Source organism: Myripristis murdjan, chromosome 7, assembly GCF_902150065.1.
Source record: "Myripristis murdjan chromosome 7, fMyrMur1.1, whole genome shotgun sequence".
NCBI lineage: Eukaryota > Metazoa > Chordata > Actinopteri > Holocentriformes > Holocentridae > Myripristis > Myripristis murdjan.
Genome location: NC_043986.1, coordinates 16,786,390 through 16,811,557, shown reverse-complemented (window position 1 = coordinate 16,811,557; position 25,168 = coordinate 16,786,390). Strand labels below are relative to the sequence as shown.

Here is a 25,168-nt window from a genome sequence, read left to right as displayed (position 1 = left end):
GATCTCTGTACAATACAGGCTATATACTGTATGGAAGCTCTGTGTATATGTGGCTGTGAGAAACTCTCTCAAAATCCACACCATGAATCGTAAGCATTATGCAAATGATTCTGACAAGCAAGAATATAATGTCCACAGCTAAATGCAAAATATCAAAATGAATAAACTCCTAGAGGAAATAGGGGATAGGGTCTGTTTAAAGTTTAATTGCCATTTAATGCCATGTGATGAAAATAACAAGCCTTTAGTGTTGCAAGCCCTTTGAGTTTTGTCCAAATGTCAATATGTACAGTATGTGAGTATGAGTGTGTGTGTGTGTGTGTGCGTGTGTGTGTGTGTGTGTGTGTGTGTGTCTGTCTGTCTGTCTGTCTGTCTGTCTGCCTGTCTGTGTTGGGTCAGGCTCAAATGTTTGTCCCTCTCTGCTCTCACTGGGTCTGGGCCTAAGGACAGCACGGAGAAAAACACAATATAAATGCAAATAGAATCTCAGTACTAATTCAAATCCCACAGGCATGCAGACTATTTGAGAGAATGACATTTTTGCTACATGGAAATGTATTTAAATGTCAAAGCAATGCTCAGTCAAAATATGGAAGATGCATGCAAACATTGAGTATGACGTCATTTAGAACACATTTAACTTCATGTCAGTGTCATTTTGTACAGTTTTTATTTCTCATTTCCATCTGTTATACTGTATCATCCAGAGGCCTCTGGCTTTAATAGCTTCTGCTGCCTGTCCATACATGCAGGCCCCTCCACAGCTTCCTGCAGTCCCCAGATACCTTCATATGCTGTTTCTTATCCAATACAGACATAACATGGTAGCTCCCCTGTCATCATTCCAAAACACAATCACAGAGCTGAAGGAAGGCCGTCTGGCTCAGATTTAGAGCAGTAGGTACAAAGGTGGAAGAGGAGGCTGAAAACGTGCCTGTCACACGTTCTCTTCCCCCTCACCCCCCTTTCTCAGCCCTCTTGAAATCCTCATGCCATGCATGGATCCCATGGGTCTGTCCCTACAAGGCTAAAACAAACAGGCCTGAAAGTGGTGTCCTTGGCAGGGGCGTGCTGGAAAACACAGCATGAGGACAGGCTGTGCTCTCTGAAGGCCGAGGACAGCCCCTCATTCACGCTCCCCTGGAGGATATTATGAAACTTAACGAGTGAGCTATTTTAATCCCCCAAAAGATTAGGGTACCTTGGCTGGTGAGAAAGCTCTCATTTTCAGTCACTTGCTCCGTTCTCAGGTTTTATTAGAACCACCTCTGCATGGAGTGTATGCAGCCAGGTCTCTTTTACTGAAATCTAAAATCTATCTGTTCATTCTGTCCACCATAGGCTTTCTCAGCAGTTACTGTGGGAAGATGAGTCCCCTGCCCAGCTGCCCCTTTTAACTTTGAACCAAAACATGGCCTGCAGATAAAAATAGCATTTAGGATTAAATCAAAGAGAAACGGAGCTACAAATACCATAGTTTCTTTTCCATTCATTCATCCTGACGTCAGTTGTGTTTACAGTCCACCACTTGTTGACAAGTTGTTTCCCCTTGACTTGAGCCCCTCTAGGACATTTTTTCAACACAGTCCAAAGTGTTAGAAAGTTAAAATGACATCACTGGGTAATTGTTTAGTTAGACTGTGAACACAGAAAATGGTCTATTGAGATTTATTGCCGTGTACAAGTTCAGCTAGTGGGTCATAGTGCGCATCCAGACCCCAAACAGACACGCACATACACACGCACGAGCACCCGCGCGCACGCGCACGGCATACTGAAGGTTCAAAGACTGAAAACGTGCAGACTAAACTGAAACTGAGATTACATAATTTAGTCTCAGCAAAGACAGAAATACCCTGCGCCTGTACCGGCTCCTGTTACAGGTCCTGTGAGGACTCTGACCGTGAGTTGCGGCTGTAATAAAAACCCCGGTGATACATCGGAGCGTCAGTAGGGGATGTAGCTCAGTGGTAGAGCGCATGCTTTGCATGTATGAGGCCCCGGGTTCAATCCCCGGCATCTCCACTCCTTTTCAGTTTTTCCCTTTTGACTTACACATCACCGGTTGTGTCAGTGGTGAAGGAGACCGTCGTCAGTCTGCAGAGACACTGCAAAACAATGCTGTCCAAGGAAATGTGTAAGAAAATCCGTCTGGCAACTTAAATCCACACAACTTCTCCAAGCTGAATGAATGAATGCCAAGTAGGACTTCTAACACAGAAAAACGTGAGCATTAATTAAGGCACTGAGGAAATTAATTATATATTACTGCATTGATAAACATGCGTCTAATTATTCTAACAGCACAACTGCCACTTCAAAAATAACCTGGTGACCTGGCTTAACCCTAAAAATTTAAATAACTTCCCACGTCTCGTTTTCAGACCTCTACATCCCACCAACAGCAGATGTGTTGTCTCTTTATTTATTTATTTGTTTTTACAACAGGGCTTCTCTCTCTCTTTTTTTTCTTTATCTCTCAGCCATAACTTTAAACTGGTCGAAATCTGTCAAGGATTATGGATGATTCTCTTAGTTCACTGATTTAATTGAACTGAATTTAAAATAATATTTCCATTTCTACACTCAAAGCATTTGTTTGTTCTAGTTCAGTTTGTAATGCTAATAACTGTTCAGCTTTAGTTTTGCTTATTTTGTCTATTATTTTCTGTTGCTTTTTTTTTTTTTTTTTAGATACCCCCCCAACAAACAAACAAACAAACAAACAAACAAACAAACAAACAAACAAACAAACAAACAAACAAACAAACTAGCCTGGATGTATCTTCTTATATGGTGGTAGTAGGCCTTAAAGGCATTGTATGATCTGGTGACTTTTGGAGGCAGACAAACATTTTAGTATAAGTTTTTTCCCCTTTCAGACACCTAATGTTTTTCATTCATAATTTTATTCATAGTTTCAGTTTTAGTTACCTGTGTTGACCTGTGGGACTAACCCAGCCAGTGGTGAAAGGCGTTGCCATCAGCAGTTATGAGCACTGCAACCTTCCTCATTCTGTCACACCAAAGAGGTTGAAGACCCAGGAGCCAATGTTCTTTTTGCTTATGGTAAAAGGTTACAAAGAGCAACCCATGTACTCAAATCTCTAACCTAGAAAAAAATAAGGTTGCCACAGATCAGTGTCGTCTCCTTTTGGCAAACTTAGATGAGGCCAGGTGGGCACAGGACACACTATCTTCCATGAAACAAGACCACTCCAAAGGGTCAAGCCCTCACATGTACTATTCAGGTGGCCATTACTGCTTAACCCACATATTATGTGTGATCGTTATGACCTAAAAATCTTTTTTTAAACACCAGAATCATCTTTACATAACTGGCACAGATCCATTCCCCACAGGTGGCATGCAAGCCATCTTGGAGAACACGGCGAAATATCAGTCAGTCATTCCCGTCGGAGGCTCCAGTAACCTACTGTACTTTACCTACAGGCTACATATAGACTGCTGCACACACAGCCCGTTTCGGTGTAAAATGTGCCCGCAAAAAATAGGCTTGCAGGAGTTAAACTTTATGCACACATCGACCTCAATTACACCAGTGAAGGTAAAGAAATCACAAATATTAGGGAAAAAAAACTCATTCTACATCATATAGATTAGCCTCAATCAGCCATGAGAAATTCCAAAAGTTAAATATCTGAGCACAAAGCTGCAGACAAATCCCTAGTTCATACATATCAGTACAGTATACTTACATACATATGAGTACTGGTGTCAGTTCTTCCAGCCACGGCTCCTAGACTTTAGATGAATCTGCCTGAGGAAGTCAGGGCTGCTAACTCTGTCTTATCGTTCAAACCACCTTAAAAAAACCACTTTTTAAAATTTGCTTTTCAGTGAAGTCAGTTTAAATTAGGGCAGTTTAGTTTCTGTTACTCTTATTGTGTTTTTAATTGTGTTTCGTTCTATGGCTTTTAGTTTTTTTGACCTTGTAAATTTCTTTTGTGCTTTATTATGTTAAGTGTTGATTGTGAAGCACCTTGCTACTGCGTTGTGAAAGGTGCTTTATAAATCAAATTTATTATTATTGCAATTACTGTATAAGCGTAGCTACATCAACAAAACATTTTTGTCAAGACATTTCAGGTATTCAAGATATTACATCAACGTACACAAGATATTATTTTTATTATTTCATGTACCAAATGATCATCAGTGTCCTTTACATATTGTATATATGAACAACAAGAGGGTTTCAGTGCTGACTCATCAGACATAATTGATACCTGTGTGTGTGTGTGTGTGTGTGTGTGTGTGTGTGTGCGTGCGTGCGTGCGTGCCTCTGTCACTCCCTCTTGGATTCCATTGAACGCTGCTGACCTTTTCAAGCTTGGGCACGGCACAACACACACATTCCACAGTGTCTGGTGTCTATAAATTAACACACAGTGACTGTGTGTTAATGTGTGGTGTCATCCTGTCCTAGGATTTTTTTTCCCCCAAGTCTTTGATGTTGTTGCAAAATCTTTGGGTTGAAGATACAACTCCAACCCTATTAAATCTTACAAACAAGATTGCTCTTCACTTGAGGCTGCATTCTTTCCCTGCTTTCATTTGTCTTGTATACAAATGACTGTCAGACGTAGTATAAAGACAGGTATGTGCTCCGGTATGCAGATGATACTGTAATAGTCTAATATAGTAAAGGCCTGTTGCACAGTGAGGAACAGGGTCATGGACTATTGATATGAGAAGCTGTCGGCTGATGTGAGCAGTTTTTCTTTACAACTGAATGTTTTCCAAGACCAAAGATGTTCACTGACTTTTGCGGGAGACCTACTTCTACTTCTCTTGTTCCTGCCAGCAGTCGAGCCTTGGACTGTAAACACTTGGGAACCATCCTGGATGATAAACTTGCCTTTGATGCCCACACTAGTTTTATTTGTAAAAAGGTAAACCAAAGATTGTTTATCTTAAGGAAGCTCAGATTTTTTTTTAAAAGTCTGTGCTGAAAGTGTTCTTTACTTCATGTGCTGAGTTAGTTTTAACATCCACTGTGATCTTGGTTTGGGCATCTCAGTGTGAAAAACAAAAACTTTGCTGCGAAAAAATTGTGGCTGTGTGCTGCAAAAGTCACTGGTGTAAATTGAAATGACCTCAGCCACCTGTACTGAGTCAGACTGACACATAAAGCTCAGGTCATCTTATTGGACTCCCAGCACCTTTTACACGGTGAGTTTAATTTGCTCCTCTCAAGGCGGAGGTTTTCTCAGATTGCAAATTAAAGCTATACTTCCTGATTTTGGAGAACTGTGCAATTGCAGTTGCCTTTGAATATTTAAGGGTGTTGGCTTGTGTTTGATTTTGCTTTGTCATGTCAAGTCAAATTTATTTATAGTCCTTTTTCACAAATACATACTCTGAAACATTGTATTCCACCATTATCTTTGCGACTGATTGTTTATTACTCAGATTGATTTAGGTGGATTTGTTCTCGGTCAAGTCCTTTGAGACATTCTTTTGTGATGAAGGGCTATATAAATAAACTTGACCTGACTTGATAAGGTACATGAATGTGAATTTTGCACCCTTTCACCCACTTAACTGTATATTTGCTCAGTCTGGAGTACTGTATCTGAACATTTTTTTTTCTGTTGTGATATTAAACCACTGACCTAGAAACAGCTTTTGTCAGTATTGGTCTTTGATCGCCCCCTTGTGGTGGATCAGCAGAATTATTCCCTCAGTTGATCAGTTCCACAGCTGAACAGTGAGTGGCGCTGCTTCAGACCACTTTGCTCCCTCTCTGCTTGAAAATTAACCTGACAGCAATGAGAACAAACAGCAAAAATGACTTGGGAATCCTGACACAACAGATCAGTGCAAATTTTCTTTAAAATATTGATTTCACTGATAGGCTAAACAAATACAGGGCTTCTATCAGACTAGCTGGATAAAATCATTGAATGCAGTGCATGACAACGGTGTGGAAGTTTCAAGCTATTATTATTAGAAAATAGTTAAAATGTTTGGAAACTGTGCGATTCATTGGTCAAAATATCAATAACACTTCATTCTGCCCTGTAATACCTTAAGACGTCACATAGCCCAAACAGTATCTCATTATGGGATTTATTTCAATACCTTCAGTAACAGTGTAAGAGTGTATAGTTTTCAAATGATGGATATGTTGGAATGAGGCTCTTTAGGTGTTTGTTTTCCTCAGAGCTTAAGCAGCTGACCTTTTGATGACCTTTAAACTTCAAAGTGTGTCAGTATCCTCTCCAGAAATGGTCAGAGCAGAGATGGACAACATTTGAATCTCACCCAACACAGACACACACCTCATAAAGGGAGACATATGTTGTGAGTGAGCACATTTGCTGATGTTCACAGGCATGAATGAAATTTTTAGGAGGTGTAATATTCTGCTACAGTAAATACTCCAACAGGCACAACAAATACATGCACAAAATGTCACAGAAACACTTTACCCACACAGCAAATGACGCAAAAGGACAGATGGTGCTTCAGATCTCTACACCGCGTTATGAGGTAATATCAGCTTTTCACCACCTCTTTTAAAGATACGACCGTTTCCTCTCCATCTCAACTGCTGTTTGCCCATCTATGCCTACATCAGTCATGTACTTGTATATCATATTGTGCTATTTATTATATGGCGATGATAGATGAATAAAGAATACAGGTTCATTTAAGCAGCAGTTTATTACACATAATAGACACACACACTCGCACACAAACACTTTTCCTTTTTCTTCAGTGTAATAAGAGAATGAGTGAGCAACAGGATGCAATGAGACAGGAAAACAATTTTGCAATTTCCCCATAGGTTGAGCCATTTCAGTCTGTTGAAATGTACAGTAAAGGAGGACAGCACATGTTGTTTTAGAGATATTTTCAAAAAAGTGTTGGGTGCCTTACCGCACTGGCACCTGATATGATGAACTGGTAGATTCAGATGTAACATTTTTTTGTCTTTACTGGAGTGCTTGTTTGTGTTGTCCACAGTTGATTTAAAATAATCTAAGCGGGGAAATGTCTCTCTACTTGTGGACTTGATTCTGTTGTACTTTTTGGTTGCTAGATTAGATTAAAAAAGAGAGGTTAGTGAGAATGCCTTTTGAATGTTATTTAGTATTATAACATCGGTTCTATTCTGTTGTCGTATCAAAAATACCAATAAAAAGAAAAAGAAATGTGAAGCAGGGTATAACATCTAAAGGAAAAACTGCTTGCCTGTCTCTGGATGACAGAATGATCATCATAAATGTCACATCCTCAATAAACTTGTGCAGAGAATCAAACTGCCTATTTTCAAAACTCGATGAATAGGACCACTTCTGTGTAGGAGGAAAGTATTTCATTTGCTTGAGTTGTTTGGTTTAATTCACTTATTTCCACCACTGTTATTTTAAAATCTCATAAAAGTGGCGTTTACCTTCATTTTCTGTGGTGCTGCGTTCTCTGATTATTTTGCAGTCTGTACTCAGTGGAACACTATCGCCATCTGGTGGGGAATGTTGGTGCTGCACCTCTTGTGAGGTTGGTACATGATTGAAGACGCACACACACACACACACACACACACATGCACACACCGGGTGATTCACTTGATTCAGTCCCGGTGGTGACTTTGCCCTAAAGCCCAACACTGGTTTTCCTTCACCCGAGAAAAAAGCTCATGGAGTCTTTGATGAAAACTGCTGGAAATGAGGACTCTCCTTCTGCTGCTGCAGGCTACGATCCAGAAAACGTAATGGGGGAAGTGGCACCAGATAAACACCACAGGGCTCCCTACCAAGAGGAATGCCGCTGGGGTCACTGAGGCAGACAGCAGGAGGATCAGGATGGTTTTGGCAGCTTGGAGATCAGAGAGGGTCTGGCCCCTGTGTAGATGTGAGGCTGAGGTTCAGACATTCTCGTGGTCAAAGCAGAAGCGATGGCCAGGTTCAGGAGAGTGGTGGCTCCCAGGTGAGAGAAATCAAAGGCAGGGAAGAGGAGCATGACACTCCACTCTCCTGCTATGGTGCTCTGTTGAGGGGAGAGAGAAAGAGGTCAAGAGGTCCTGGTATGCAGTGTACTGACAATGTACAGATCACACAGTTCACAGATAAAAGACAAGGAGGATGGAGGAGTAAATTCATCACAAAATGTGGGAGAATAAGAGCGACACTAACTCATACATGTGAGTGTGATCTTGCTGCAGCAGCTGTATTCCAGAGTAATGTATATACTGACGATAAAGGTCCTATCCTTGGCCACCAGCACATTCTTACAGACGAAAAAATGGTGAGAAGAAAGACTAAGATACAAACAGAAAATACGCGGTCAATGGAAAAACAAGGGAAAAAATCCCTTCACTTTCCTGGTGGATGACCCAGAGATTGGTCCCCTTTGAACTGCCAGCAGCACTTGGATCTAAATTGTAGACATAGAAAAGAATGACCAGAACCCCCACAGCCAGGTCAGCTGAGGCAAGGACGTTTTGAGGTGGCTCTAAGGAGTCCGGAAGTACTGAGAGCCAAGAACTGCCAACAGACAGACGGCATTGCCTGGTGTTATGGACAAAGACAAAGACAGATGGAAACAAATGCTTATAATTTGAGTCTTCTCAACTGGGGCCAGGGAGCAATTTGTGGCTGCTATCTATTGTTTTGATATCCTCCAAAAGAAAGGCTGGGAAATAAGATGATTGATTAAACAGATACAAGAGCAACAGATAAACAGATCTCATCAGCGCTAATGGCCGGAGAGTTCCTCCCTAGTACACTGTCAAATATCTGAATAGATGCAGGAAGACACAAATTGCTAGCTTCTCAAATTGGGATAGTGCGCAAAGCAATGGTGAATCTGCCCAGTACAATTTTCATGTGTTATTGCTGAATGACAAATCTCTAACAAACAACCTTTCGTGCATTTCTCTTGCCCATAGAAGCCTATTTAACTATATAACTATGTAACTACATCTTATAGCGATCTGCTCCCTCTCTAGTGTAAGAACTGAACTCAGTCATACATTATTAAAATCTGACACAGCTTGTATTCTTGCACATTAAAGCAAAGAGCAAAAAATATTAGTGAAACTCACTGACAATTTTTTTATTTACAGTAAACCAGATTCATTCATTCATCCCTACTGACAAGCTAACCAGCTGCTCTCCTGCGTAATGCTCAAAACAGTAGTGTATAATAATAAGCAAAAGGATTATTGTCAGCCTGCTTTACATACCTCATGTATATTTTTAAAAGATCCCACCACAGCCATGCAGGATGCTGAATAATATCTCTCCTATTTACCCTCTCAGGTGCCTATAGTGTGCATTTGAATATTTGAGATGGATTACTGATGCACATTCATTTCTCTGTTGCATCAGAAAATGCATTTGGTGTGAGTGAATATAAATGTGGCACTTCATGGCAAGGATATTGGAAAAAAACAACAACATAATAAAGCAACAACTATAAGTTAATATTTCTTCTTTTACAGTATGTTTTCTTAGTTAGATGTTGTTTCTGCATATTTCATATGGCTAAAAATGTTTCAGGTTTTCCAGCATAGGCAAAGAGTCATATTGGTTGAACATAGCACATATAATTCAGCCATACTCTTGCAAACATAATCAGATGATGCACAGGAGGGATGGTAAAGTAAGATGGCAAGATATCAATGAGGTGACAGAGTACATGTCGTCCATCCTCATTTGCATGCAAGACTACTCTCCAATTTCTTTCTTATGCAAATGCAGTGTCTCTTATGATCCTTTCCGGTGGCTTTGGTAAAGACAGATAGGCCTGTGTAAGACAGATAGACAGACATGTATTAGACTAGAGACATGTTGTGTGTTTGTCCCCTGTGAGAAAAAAAATGTGTACTTTTCTTCCTTTTGAGTTCATCTAGGGAAACCCATAAATTTATATTTTAACTCTTTGACTTTTGGGTAAAGCCTTAATTCTCTTTCTTGATCTTTGTGTGTGTAAGAGCAAATTCTAAACAGTTTATTAAGATATGCATGTTAAACACAACACAATGGAGAACCCTGGGAGAGCAAGTTGGTAGAAACAAACGAAATGCAAAATGAAGATTTTCAGCCAAAATTTGCCCGGGGCAAACTCCACATCACCTCCAATCTGTAGTGATATTTGTAATGACCATTAAATCAAATACAGTTGTCTCTGGTCGTATGCTTACATGCAGGATAAATTGCTTTTGCAGTACATGTGTCATCTGTATGGATAAGATAGTGTTTTTGAGTTTGTGTGATGGAAAGAAGTTGATAGAAAGGGTGTAAGCGTATACGGAGCATGTGTGTGGGAGTGTGTCTCCAAACGACCAACCCTGCATTCCTTGGGGATAACCTTATCTCCCTCCTGCTGGACTTGTAGACCTCTGAACTATAGGACAACACTCGCACACTCCAACACACACACACACACACACACACACACACACACACACACACACACACACACACACAAGTAAACAAATTCCAGGCAGCCGTATGCAGTCAGACATAACTCATGTGTTCTTACACAACACTGTAGAAGGGGTCTTGATAAAACAGCTGACAGCCTCCAGTATGAGAATGGATGGGATTGCAAAGTTAGTTTGCAATGATAAAATTATAATCGGACTTGCAACCTGGACAGAACAGGCAATAAGTTAATTAGTGGTGACTTTTCGCTAACCTCACAGTACCTGGAAAGTCTTCATACCAAACAGTGGAAATCCTTTGAGGCCCGAGACACTCATCACTCCCCCTAAAGCCCTCAAGCAGGAAGTGAACTGGCTCCACAATAGAGTGTGACAGCTTCAATAGCGGCTGCAGATCACTGTCAATCGTCAGATTTCTTTCAGATTCAATTTGATGGCCTCTGTATAATCAGCCCCAGCCAACACTGGATGGGCATCTTGATCAGCTTGGCCACAAAACAGGTTTGTCGTCTGGATGAGGATGTGCATGAACAGCAAATGTAAATGTTGAGTGGTAGTTGCCTGTCATCTCAGTGGACTGAATAGCAACAATATGGCCCATTGTTCATGGGTCATTAGAAACAGGCTTTAAAATGTAAAACAGGGCAATAAGCTGCACCCTGGTACTAATTCATTGGAGTAAAAGAAAAAAAAAGTTGGAAAATGATTGACTTGTACAGCTTCTCAAAACTGTTTTAGCTCAATATGTGTCATGTTCAAAAGAATATATTACTATTATTTTTTTTGTCATAAATCATTGAGAGTACAGTAAGATCTTGGCCTCGGTCATACAACACATCTTGCCTAATAAATGCTTTGGTGTTTAAAATTACTATTATTATTATTATTTTTTTTTAAAAAATATTGAACACAAAATAGCAACAAAAGAGGAGTATGTTACAAAAAATGGCAGAGATGTGAAAAATTAGGAAAAGAGGCTACACAAAAACAGTCCATTTAATCAGAAAGTGGCTTCTCCATTTAATCAGTACAGGTCTGAGATAATCTGCAAACATATTATTCTTCATATTCTTTTTTGATTAGTGTCTTGTTTTCTCCAAAGGTATGAAATAACAATTTCAGAAAGACATGTTCTAACTTGCTGGCAAACACCTCTTTTCCATTTAAGTACAACTCAGTTTTTGGCAGCGCTTGTAAAACTTCCATGAACTTTATATTAATGACCTAAGACTTGAATTAAGGAACAACATCCCTCATATTACTTCCATTTGAAGTATAGGTTGCAGTAGTCAGCCATTGTGGAAATACTGGCCGGTTTCTCCCTAAGGCCAAAGAGGAGAACATCTGTTCTGCGCAGAGGACATCTTGAGCTTTCGCATCCTCTTTCGAGCCTTGTGTCATGAGGTCACCCTGACCCTATCTTCACACAAATCGTCTGCAGCCAACCCAAGAGACAACCTCTCCACTCCAAATAAGCACTTTGACAACAAAAAAGCACATGTGTAATCAGCTGTTGCACCCTCTTCCACTTGTTGTGTGCTAGGTCAGGTGGATGTTTCATAATGTCATATTTTTTCCCTCCAGATTGTGGCTCTGCTTATATGAGAGAGGGAGGACTGGACATATGGATCAGCATGTCCAGATATGAGGATCCTCACCACTTGGTTCCATGCTTCTCATTCCTTTCACATTGTCAGGATGCAGCAGCAGGCCTACAACTGGGATTACTTTCACGTGTGCCCCAGCTATTTGTTTTTTGTTTTTACTGCGGCCTTGCCCTCCCTGACCCCCAGTCTACGTGGCGTCGGCGTCAACGAGGCTCTAACAACGTGTGAACTTTTGGGCATGCCGTGTCAATGGCGTCTCTAAACAGGTGCACACCCACCACCCACCCCATCGCTCTGCCACCAAAAGGCCTTTTACTCCTTTTTGCAATGCTAAACAGGGCCACCTAAAGCTGTTACATTCCGATATAATGGGCACCTAATTTCCAGTCGTTCATGTTAAGTGCGCTTACTGGGGCGCCAGTTCAGTAAGCCAAAGATCCTGATGAAAAACAATTTCTCACCCCCCATAACATCATAACACATTACTTTTCTTTGAGAAAGTAGGTTTATTTGATCATTGTGATAAATCAGCAAACACAACTACCATGAGCGTCCCATTTCCGATACAGATTCTATCAATGTGCTTGATCTTTACTGTAAATTATAATAATAAAGAAAAAAAATAAAATCTGGACTTTGATTTAGTGTGACACGGATAATTCAGTCTCATTGTGTTTGATTCTACAAAACTGGCTGTAATAGGCAACTCATGTCATCAGTAAAAGGATGCAAAGAGACACACAAGCGTTGGACCATTTCCCCTCTCCTCGAGGCGATGTCCTGGGTCGCTGCATTTCACGGCACCTTGGGCACTGGAGAGTTTTAGGGCGCTGCGCTGACATAATCATATTGTTCCTGTCAGCTCGGTTAATTTTGCTCCAGATCCTGCTGTGAACACGCTGAAGAACAGTGGTCCTTTCATCCAAAGGCACCCATGACCCGCTGAGAGAGCCATGGTGAGGATGAATTGAGTGCATCATCTTTTGTGTGGGGAGAGGAGCAGGGGGAGCAGAGCGCTTGTCTCCTGTACCTAAATGAAGATGTCTCCCCTCACCAACGTGCGCAAAAATCGACGTGGCTTTACGCACTACAGAATATCCACATTGACAACTCATGAATCCCTCATTTCACTAAAAACATGTATAAAAAAACGTTGAGTTATTGCATTTTTTTAATATATATATTTCCGCTGAATTAAATGCCAACAAGATATATAATTGTAAATAGGAGGAAAAGCATGAGACAAGTACTCTACAACTGACTTGGAAACTGCATGACTTGCTTTTGCACTTGTCATGATGAAAACATATTTTTAAGTCTTATTTGATTGATTAGAGGCAATTTAGGAAATACCAGGATAAAAATTGACTCAACCAACATACCAGCGTACATAAATTTTCGCCTTTGCCATTATTTGATCAGACTGCAATAAAACCATTTCACTCCGCTGTACTGGATTATCCCCGAAAGCTGCAGACTTGGATTACATACAGAAACCATGTAGGCTAGGTCAAGTATAATCCAACAGAGGACGCTCAAACTTCACTTTCTCACTGCAACAAAACCAACATTTTGCCAAAGAATTGTGTAATTGTCATCAAATGCTTTCCCTACAAGCCCATTTGATTCGAAACAAACTTTTAATGCTGACTTTTTCCAATTCTTGATATATTACATATCCACTATATGGTTTCCTTCTCAGAGTGAAAGCAGAGTCAGACCTATGTAGATCGCTATGGTTCATCGAAACATATTTTGGCTATATTTTAGTTTAAACTGTTCGGACATCAATGCACATTTCAATTCGTGTGTCACTACAGGCTTGAGGTTGCGCGACTGTTGCGTTTTGGCACACTGGGCACCTGCGGTGAATTGGACCATTGGCGCTAAGCACGGGGTGTGTCTTGGGGCGGAGATCTGCCCACCCACCCCGGTCCTTCTCTCCTCTGGTCACTATATGAGGAGACAGCTACTCGATCCCCTAATCTAGACACTTTCAAATTCTGAGCTTGTCTTGTGGATCTTTTCAAGCGTATTTTGGCGTTGGGTTGGAGTCGGTCTGCTGCTTTACAGAGTTCATCCCTGGATCTGGGTGGACAACGCGTTGGAAATTAACTTAATTTTTATTTTTTTAATCTAGGCCTATCTGAAAAGCCAGATTTCAAAATGCCTCGGTCATTTCTTGTGAAGAAGTATTTTTCCAACAAGAAGCCAAAGTACAGCGAGTTGGAGAGCCAGAGTGGTAAGTTTTTTTTTCTCCCACCTCCTTATTCATTGATTAGAGTTTGTCATATTAATTCACGTGAAGATAAGTGAAACATAGTCTGTGTCACAGAGGTATTAATCAAATTACATTCACATAAACATGCATTGAAAATAGTTACAAACGACTCATGATCATTTAAATAATATTGCGCACAGTCTCCTGAGTCCAAAACAGAGACAAGTGCTCCCTGGTCAATTGGAAAATTTGCTAATAGAATAAGCTCTGTTGGGTCATGACCGTGGTGAATACAGAGTTCCACTGTAACAAGACCCCAAGAATGAAAACAAGTTTACTGTGTAATTAGATTATTGTTCCATTTAACTGAAAAGCCACCTGACTCTTTCCCCTCTCTCCTGCTAGCAGTTGTCCCAGAATGCTATCCTCTGGCTGAACTTCCAACTCAGGACAACGGCTCTGCCCTGACTTGCTATCCCACCAGCCCACTCTTCAGAATGGACACCCTGCCTGCACCCCTCTCCCCAATCACCCCTGTGTCTCCTGCTCTGCCCCCCTCACCGCTGGGACCGCTGGACCTCAGCAGCTCCCCTTCCAGTAGCAGTGGGGAGGAGGAGGAGGATGGTGGACGTACTTCAGATCCTCCCAGCCCAGATGCCATTCACCACGTGTACCACTGCCTGCACTGCAGCAAGAGCTACAGCAGCCCCTCTGCCCTGGCCCACCACCAGCTGTCCCACTGTTCCCAGGTGGAGCAGACCCTCTCTCTCCCCGGTCAGGTATCGACACGCCCAGCCTTCCACTGCAAACACTGCCCCAAGGAGTACACCAGCCTGGGGGCCTTGAAGATGCACATCCGCTCACACACCCTGCCCTGTGTGTGTCCCACTTGCGGCAAGGCCTTCTCCAGACCCTGGCTGCTCAGGGGACACATCCGCACACATACAGGTGAGTCAGAGTTGTTTTGCCCCATTGAAACAGTTATTTCACAATAATCAACTTGGTTACAAAGTACAGATTGTGCTAGCTTGTAGATGACAGTCCATGTTAAAAGTGGTTGTTAGTCACTCATTGATATTCATTGATGTGTAAGCAAATGTTTTGTGCTTAGAGTGGCACAATCTTATCATAGTCTTAATGTGATTATGCATGAAAAAAGTCAATTCACAGTTAGGATGGTGCACCTAGACCAGCTGTCTTTTTGCAGTTCTTTTGTCCCACATAGCTGGCTGTAAATCATTTGGAAAACAATGGCCAGAGGATAGACCTTTTGGCTTGAATGACCTGCTGATGTCAGGTCAAGAGTTTTCCTGAAGCTAACAGTTTTCTCCTCCTGTTCAGGCGAGCGTCCCTTCTCCTGCCAACACTGTAACCGGGCATTTGCTGACCGCTCCAACCTGCGCGCTCATCTGCAGACCCACTCAGAAGTGAAGAAGTACCAGTGTGGCTCCTGCTCCCGAACCTTCAGCCGCATGTCCCTGCTGCACAAACACAACGCTTCTGGGTGCTGCCCTGCCCCATAGACTCACATTCCCCTGATGGCACAGCCAGTTGGTGTTTGCAGATTCAATTCCCTTTGGCTAGAGCCACTGACCCATTTGTGAATCCACATTAAAGTGGCTCAGGGTAAGAATGTACCTGGAGGACATTTGGGAGGGTGTTTGCCAGCCCATATCTAAGCCATGAGAAGATGGGAACGTTGGATTTATATTGCTTTTATAAAATTACTTTTAACGTGCCTTCAGTTTTTAAGGAATCAATGTAATTGATTTTAAATCAATATCCACTGCATATTTTGGCTGGCCTCTGTTAAGTGTGTGTGTGCGCGCGTCTGTTTGTGTATGTGTTTAGGGCAGCTGGACATGTAGTTAATTCCCAGGAAACTCCATTGGTGCCGGCCGGTCCGGGACTGTGGCCATATTGCAGCTGCTTGTGTGTGTGTATGTATGGGGGATGTCATTCCTCACCATACTCTACATACATAGAATGCATGTATATGAGCAGCTGTGTGTGTGTGTGTGTGTGTGTGTGTGTGTGTGTGTGTGTTGAGACAGCTGTCTGTGTATGGTGTATGGTGGAGGCAGGGCGCTGAGAGATGTGTTAGCTCCGACCTCGACGACAGGTGACCCACCCTTCCTCACTTGTCCTCTCTTCACTTCCTCACCCCAAACATCCTCACCCCACAAATACTTTGCTACACACATACACACACACACACACACACCATATGTCCTGCACCAAAAATCGGACCAGAGGTTAGTGTGTACATGAATGGACCACTTAAGCTTGACCAAAAATGGGCCTGCCTTAGCATTCAATGAAATAGTTACTGCCATTTTATGACCTGAAGAAACTGTTTGAATGATTGGTGCTTTCATGACTGTTATTTCACGCTATGTTTTAGGCAAATGTTTGAACCACATATTTTATGCATCGCCTTTTTAAAAGTTGCAACTCAAACAGATGTTAATATGATTCCTTTGCCAAAGTTGTGCCTTCTTCTGTCACATGTAAATAATAAAGCTTTGTTTTTTTTTAAAGAAAAAAATCCTGCTGTAGAGCCTACTTATTTCTTAATTAATATGCAGAAAATATTTTACCAGCTGTTGCACCGGAGTAAATCTCTAAATGACTTCATCAAGAAAGATCTGACAGTTTCTGAATGAGGAGATAGAGTGGTGTGTGTGTGTATGTGTGATAGGGAGTAGGGGACAGGTTTGTGCAATGCTGAGTGATATGTGGAACACCTGCACACACCTGCCAGGCTGTCAGCATGCAGCATATACGCGCACATACAAGCACAAATGGAGAACACATGTTTAAAAGGGAGGGGTGGACGGAGTGATTGCAGGTGGGCAAAAGGAAGGGGAGTGAAATTGTGGAATGAAGGATAAAAATGAGGGAGATGCCGAGCAAACGGGGATCCTCCAAACAGCCTGGAGCAGGACGGCTCTATAGGAGAATCAGTGTGAAATTAGCTGAGTGTGGGAATTCCACTGACCCACTTCCTGCTGCAGGCGCGGCCCCAGCTGCAGGCAGGGGACCGAGGCTGAAAACCAACAAATATACCCCAGAGAGACAGATTCTGGATGCTGTTGCCATAGTATAGACCGGGCTCCACACAGTCTGCGTGGCCATCTGCTCAGTAATGGTCAGACTCCAGTTACCTTGTAAGAACTCTGGCGGATGTCCCTGCTTACAAGCCCAACTGAGGGTGAACATCCAGGTTGCACATATGGCAACAATGTGTCCACTCTCCTCACTGCTCTCCTGACCCACACACACACTGACGCCAGCATGTCTTGGTGAGGTAACGACGTGTTTCCTCCAATACCTCTCATGGAACAGTGTTGAGAGGTAGATGCATGTGTGTGTGTGTGTGTGTGTGTGTAAAAGGGGGTTTGGGGGTGGCAGACAAAGCCAGGGATCAGATTGCATGAGTTAGCTAGTCTAAATGTAAACAGTGCCCAAAAGACACACTCATACACACACACACACACACACTGATGCACATGCACACACACGCCCACACACACACACAGATGCGCGCAGCAACACCTAATCTAGAGCACTGCTTGGATCAAGGGGAATTTTTCATTAGTCTGCCCACCTCTCTAGGCTGTTGTGAAGTAAGAGGTGAGAGAATGATTTACACACCTACGCAGACAGAGAGATAGAGAACCAGGCCACAGGGGACTGAACTGTGCTTGATCCCCTGACAGCATCACATTCTGTGGGTGACGAGAAAGGGCAGCAAGGGTGCAGAACTTGAGTATAATACTGCTATGTATAGGCAGATGATATTTCCCGTGTTTTGTTTTGTTTTGTTTTTCGCAATACTGATACTCTGTTTGCTCAAATGAACACAAAAACATGTCACTTGAAAATTTTTGTTATCTCTGTGCATTCACTTACTTTTGAAATTTAAGCTCTGCCATCTAGCTAGGGGGACATATTTGGGGTCTGGAGTGTGTGGGAGGCAGTCTATCATTCTGTAGCTTTAAGGCAATGAGATCATTGGACCTGTCACTGTCCTTTTAAGTGAGTGTTTGTGTGTGCGCGTGTAATATCATATTGGCCTCGTCAAAGTGTTTTAATGTTCGCAGCGTCACGCATGCAGCCCCTGACTAATGTGACATTCCTTAGCCATTAGTGACAGACACACAATACCGCCATCTGAGAGATCTGAGAGAGAGAGAGAGAGAGAGAGAGAGAGAGAGAGAGAGAGAGAGGTGCCCTGTGTGTTGTCCTTGTAGACAGCGTTTGAGTCCAGGACAGGAAATATTGTCATGCTGACCTAATTACAAAGAAAAGGGGATTACCATCCATTTTTGGTAACTAACATATGTCATTCTAATGGAAAAAATTCTAAACAATATTGCTTTGCTGCACTATAAAAATTAAATTATCCTTTTTTTTTTTTACTGGACACTACAAAACTCCTTTGGGGCTCCTTGGAAGTTATTTCGTGGACAATAAATGTGACTTTGCTTGTTTGAGAAATTGCTGCTGATTGAGTTTTATTTTGTTATCGTGTGGTTCTGAAACACAAAATGCATGTCTATCGCTCAACAATCAACCTGGGTAGTGGTATTAGTGGAGCAATACACAGTACATCAAATTACGTGGGCGTGCGGTGTCTACTCTTGATTTGAGCAGCAAATGAAACAGCAAAAGTCAAATAGAAACTTAAGTTAACTGAACTGAACGCGTAGGAATAGCACTTTTAAAAGCTGTAGTTCTGCTGGTGGTTTTCAACTCCTCTGTGCTGCATATGCGTGTAACTAAGTGTGTGTATGTGTGAGTGCTTGTGTTTGTGTTTGGGACACAGGAAGTGGCCCGTCAGTCTTGCATAAACACAGTCCATCCAAAAGCGCTGATAAAAAGCATCTGGGTGCGGCTACAGCTGTTTATGTGTGTGTGTGCATGTGTGTGTATGTATGTGTGTTTGGGTGATGTGTAGATTTCTCCAGTGTACCAGGGGTTCAGTGTGGTTTATATCTAAAAAGAGAGCGTGTATTGCTGGAGCCAGGACTGGCAGTGTGGGTTGAAGAGCTGATTCACTGGGGGATCAGATTCAAGCCAGGAGGGTTAAGTCACTGGGTTAGAGTTTCAAACACTCTTACAGGCCGCTGTGCTCTTACACAATGGCGCTGCCCAAGGCCTTGGTGCCAACCTCCTCTGCTGGAGCCATACTTCCCTAAATCCCCATGGACTCTGTCCTTTGCTTTTGTCCTACTGGAAAAAAGAGGGTTTTTTGTTGTTGTTTTAAATTCATTCTTTCATTTTGATTTTGCACTGACATGCTGACAGCATTTCTCCATCTGATACTAAAAAGGAGAATGTGATGCCCATGAGAAGGTAGGGTTGCACGGAGGGCGGGATGGAGAGACTGAGGTTGCACAGAGAGAGGGTGAACCAGGGACAAGGAGACAATAATGGGAGCTGGAAGGAAAGAAGCAATGAGGGAGATGGTTTGAGGGGAAGAGATGGGGAGATGAGGGGGAATGGGTGGTGAAGAATGAGAGGTTCTGTTAGCGGGCTGTTTTTTTTTTTTTCTTTCTTTTTTAATCGGTGGGGAGTAGAATTTGCTGAGGAATGCCACATGTTGCAATGTCGATTTGATCAATGACATGTGCTGCTTGGGCTCCTGAGCCAAATACTGTTAGGGCAGCGAGAAACGCTCTCAGAGGAGGATGCTTTCCTAGTTTCAGTTCTGTTAAATTCTGCAACAGCTGAAAATTCAGGGTCGGTCCGATTTCATGAAATCTTAACACGGACACAGACACACACACAAACACGAACACACACAGAGCTCAGATCTCTGGACAAATAAACCAGCTTTACTCAAGGACAGGATATGGCCTCTAGGAGGGGGTACACACCATTTCCTGCCCACCTCCACACCCCTGCTGTCACCTTCAATGGTGTATGTGTGTGCTTGTCCGTATGTGTGTGTCTGTGTGTGTGATGTGGCTGGTGCCGTGTTTCTTCCTGAACACAGACCCCTCTGTGTCCCATAGGGTCAGAGGGTAGAGGATGAGCCATAAAGGGACAGGGGGTAAACAGATGAGAAGCATTGTTTGTATCGCTGCCTCTCAACCTTGTGCCACTGACAGCCATGTGCCGGAACTATTTCTTTCCATCAAAGAACACAACAGAGACTCTAGTCACTAAAATGATCTGGTATAGGGACCGGCTGGAATAAAAATCGACTTTTTGGCAGACTGATAAAGAGCCACTGGCTTGGTGAGACTCCATACTTTTATTTGGCAAACAGTGGCATGTACTTTGCTGTATCTGAGTTGTAAGACTACCTGATGTATTACACAACACGTGCAGCAAGAAAGGAGTGTCAAGGCAGAGCGTCCACATAACCACACACAGAGTAATCCAGGCAGAGGCCAGCAAGTTGTGACATGAGGGTGGTATAGAGAAGGAAAACAACAGAGAGGCAGAGACAGAGAGAGAGAGAGAGAGAGAGAATAGGGGTGAGTTTTTAGAAGAAGTATTGAGTTTATAATGGGGGAAGTGTTGCTGAGAAAGCTGAGGATGTTAGGGTAGATGAAAGAATGACTGAAAAAGTGAATAATAATAAGAGAGGGAGCATTATCAACAGAAAAGTTGGGCCTGTCGTGTTGTTTTGCATAGAAATCTGGGTGTTACTCTTGCCAGCTGACAGCAGGTCACCTGTGCTGCCTTTTTTTTCTTATTTTCTTTCATTCGTCCTTGTTTTCAAGGTTGTCCTCTCACTGTGTCATTCTCTCTCTGACTCTTTCTCTCTCTGTCATTTTACAGCAGGTATTCAGGTATTTGCCCCCTAGGTGCCGGTGGTTGTGCTGAGAGGTGCAAGGTGCACTTTTGTTCTCCTGTCAGGGCCTGCATGGGCCCAGGGGCGGTGCCGGGAAAGGACCGGGCCAGTTCTATTGTCCCGACACATTCCAGTCAATGAAGGATATGGTAGGGAGGGGGAGGGCTAGCAGTGCTGGCAGGGGGCAAAATGGTTGGAGATCAGCCTTTGAGTTGGGTATGCAGCCAGAGGTTTTGTGAGTGTGGTGTGTGTGTGTGTGTGTGTGTGTGTGTGTGTGTGTGTGTGTGTGTGAGTGACTGTAGAGAGCACAGATTGTCTCCCTTCCCCTCCTCTTTTCTTGTCCCGTCCTATCCTGTCCCTTGAGGAGCCGGAGGGCAGGCAAATGCACCTGCCTGAAATCTACACCCCAGGGCCAGACGCCTATCTCCCCCATCTCCAAGGTTTTACAGAATCGCTGCATGTGCCACACACACTGGTGTCCCCTTACACTCCACTGGATCCTCAGAGTCCTCGGGCGGGGTGGGGTGCAGGGTATTGGGGGGGGCATAAGTTTTGTTGCATCAACTTATGTTTGCACATTGTTTCTGAGAAATTTGAGTTTCTGGATCAGCCAGATTAAAAAACAAAACAAAACATAATGTTATTCATAGCTGATGAAACACCACACACTGATTCTTCCATGAGTTGCATTTATGGAAAGCCATAATAAAAAAAAAAATTGGAGTGAACAACAAAGGTAACTGAAGATGTTTTTCTGGTCACAGATGGTGCAGCAATTTCCTCTGCAGCCTCGTTCAATCTGTGACTCTCTCTAAGTTTATTAGTGACATTTGTTTACAGTTGGCTTTGTTGTGCAATTATGTGTTACCCTTTTTAGTACAGGAAGCGGCCATGTGATCCTTAGAGAGTGTGGAGAAACTGAAGCCATGATGCACAGAAAACAACGATAAATCAGATGTGTGAACACTCTCAACTGAATTTCATAGTGCATGTTCAGAGCCTTCATTTCATGCGTCCTTTCACCTTTCACATCATGATCACATTAGCCAGCTCTAGATTTAAGCTTGTCATGTTTTCCTTGGCCTAACAAGAATCGGTCCTGGTTTTTCATGGTGAACAGGCACACATTGCATGAAAGGCTAGCTCTAACATTGCATGTCAGAACACATGGTCCGGCTGATGTTCATGAGTGGATGAGCGCATGTGTGTGTATGTCTGAGGGAGTGTGAGGGTGTGTGTGTGTGTAACCAGAGACCCTCTTGTGCAAGTAGGGACAGGTGTGTCACCACCTGACCACACCCCCGGGCCACACGGCACCTCCTGTCCCTAACACCTGTCCCCTTCTTCTGTGCAAGGACCTGTGTATCCTTCCACACACACACACACACACACACACACACAGTGGCTGTGGTTTGTCTGGGAGGAGGGCAGGTTGCTGGGCTGTGACAGAACGAAAGGGATCATGCCGTCTTGTGGCCAGTTTGACGGGAGTATCCATACAGCTGTCCTTCTGAAACCAGAACTCCATCTAAGCCCCCACCTTGGTGCCCCCCAGTGTCTCTGCTAATGTGGTGTCATCTCCAGCCACGGCGTGATATTGTCCACAAGCTGCCGCAGAGCCGCTTCAGACTATCACATCTCTTGCAGCAACAGATGGGGATGTATCACAACATGTCTTCTCTCTAAATGTCAAACAGCAGCAACATATTCCTGAGGTATATCTGTGTATGTGGGGGTGTGTGTGAGAGAGAAAGAGACAGAAAGAGAGAGAGAAAGGGAGGGAGGTAGAGGTCAGAACAGCCTGAAGACCATTGTAAATTCCTTGCTGGCTCAACCAAAGACATTCTTGTCCGCTGTTTTTCTTTCTAATCTCTATGCTCAGATTACCAGCTAGAGGGGCCGACCAGATGAGAGGAGAACAAGATGGCATGCATGCAAGCACACACACACACACACACACACATACACACACCCACGCATGCAGGCACACACAAATACACATTCACACAGAAATACAGATCTACAGATCCACAAACACAGGAGCATGCTGATGCTACACTACATCAGGCAAGGATCACCTCCAGCTTCTATGCATTTATTCAGAGAAGTTCACATTTGTTGTCCCACAAACTTAGTGCAAATGCAAAAGCACACTGAAGTCATCATTTGAGAGCTTGTTTTCGGAACCCAAAGAAAACAACCCCCTGAGGAGAATGCTGAAAGGATTCCCACATGACTGCCCCCAGTGCCACCCCCCACCAACCCTACCATCTTCCCATTAAGCCTTTCCAGATGTGCCCACATCCGTTTCACTGGAATGATGCCACTCTCTCTGTTAGATCTAATCACAGTTGGTCATATACATGGCAAACTGTGGAAAAAAAAAAAAAAAAAGGGCACCTGGTGCTGTTCCACAATATTTTCTCTTATGCTCAGTAGGCCTGTTTGAAACTTACTGTGAAAATGTGAGCATGCAAAGGAGAAAACCAACAGTTTTCCATGGGAAATAAATGAATATAAGTCAATTTCAAATCAAAACATTTAAAATAAGCAGAACTAAAACTACACTGTGAATTTATGTTTTGTTGCAACCATTAGAGACCACGCTTGGTTATGTTGATGGATGCTGGACAGCTTCACATGTACAGTAATCTATATGCACCTTTGATAGCTCAGTCAGTCATAGAGAGGACTGGAGATGATAACTGCTGGTTTTTTTGAGGCCGCTCCTTTGAATCAAGCTGAAAGGAAGTGACTTTAAATGTCAGCACTAGCAATAAATGTAACCTGATTAAAAAAAGATTTGAGATTATAGACAGTTATAGACAAAGAAAGGCTATATACCTGGTCGTCATTGATGCTAATCTGTCAGTAAAATTCCAGTCTGTATATTGGGATCAACAGAATAATTTTATATTCTTTAGATTTTGGGGGGAAAGTACCTGGCTGTAACCAATCAGGTTTCACAGTGATACTAATCTGTTATGAGTTACACAACAAGTAACTGGTGATATTCATGGGTTCATACACTGTTGTGGTGAATCATGTGAGCCACACTAACACATCAGCCTTTGAACAAATGGCATTTTCATCCTTTCACCAGGAGCCTGTGTCCCTTTGGTCACAAAGTGTGGCACATGTCCACCTGTTTGGCTGCTCTCTCTGTATGTTACTTTCTCTGTGTTTACTTCTTTCTTCTAAATTTCTTCTTGTTTTTTGACAGCCACATGATTAAAAAAAAAAGAAGAACATAGTTTGTTGAGTCAGTAATAGTTACGGTAAATATATGGTAAATACCATGGTGCGGTAAATATTAGTAATGTTGCAATGTCAATCTATTACATTTACATTTTGAATTAAACCACAATACTCATTTCGTGAGCAAGGCATCCTTACACATATAAATACCGAAAAAAAGGAGAAAAAAACCCCAGAAACCTTTTCTTGGTTTGTGATCCACCCACCGCTGTTTGCTTATGACTGCAGTTTCATTCATCTACACACCTTTAACTAAAATTTTTGCTGAGGGTAGATGGCTTCACCATCTCAGTCATTTGGCCAAAGATTTCTGTGCTGTCACTGTCTGCCATCATTCTCAGATAATTTCCTATTTTCCCTTCCTGATGTTATTCTCCGTTTCATCTCTCAATTTCCCAGACTTTGATCTTTTGCCTCGCCTAAGTCAAGCTTTCATGATCTCACACTTGAGAATTTCAAGAGGAGGCAGCAGGAAATCTGTATTTCTTCCATTTGTATGATCGCATCCTAATCATTCTCTACTGTCCTCTACACACATTTAGTCTTTGCTGGTTAATCCTTGCATGTACTACTATGATTTTTAAAACTTGAACTAGGCAACAGGCCAGTCTTTGGACTAGGTTCTCCAAAGAATTTTAATTTCTCAAAATTCTTCAGAAAATAATGTTGATCTTTACTGTAACTTTATTACCAAAACACTTCTCAAACACAAATTTATTAATCTATATGAAATTACGTTACTCCTAACTATATGTTGACTAGAGGTGTTTTCCCTGGTACAAAATGGTGATATAGTCACCTCAGGACACGAGCTAACTGCTTTTCCACCCACACACAGATACACACACATG

The 25,168-nt window shown here is 42.6% G+C and overlaps 1 protein-coding gene and 1 non-coding gene across 3 annotated transcripts; both read left to right on the top strand.

Moving 5' to 3' along the window:
* Positions 1–1,953: 1,953 nt before the first annotated feature.
* On the top strand, positions 1,954–2,025 carry trnaa-ugc (transfer RNA alanine (anticodon UGC)). Its single transcript has one exon. It is a non-coding gene; the product is annotated as a tRNA-Ala (tRNA).
* An 11,975-nt stretch (positions 2,026–14,000) lies between these two features.
* Positions 14,001–16,787, top strand: snai1b (snail family zinc finger 1b). Of its 2 annotated transcripts, none has more exons than XM_030055807.1 (3): positions 14,001–14,269; positions 14,657–15,196; positions 15,590–16,787. In XM_030055807.1, exons 1-3 carry the CDS (start codon positions 14,194–14,196, stop codon positions 15,769–15,771), a joined length of 798 nt encoding a protein of 265 aa, XP_029911667.1. In that variant the 5' UTR covers positions 14,001–14,193; the 3' UTR covers positions 15,772–16,787. The 2 variants fall into 2 exon arrangements, with proteins under 2 accessions (XP_029911667.1, XP_029911666.1); XM_030055806.1 differs by having other exon boundaries at positions 14,654–15,196.
* Positions 16,788–25,168: the final 8,381 nt, after the last annotated feature.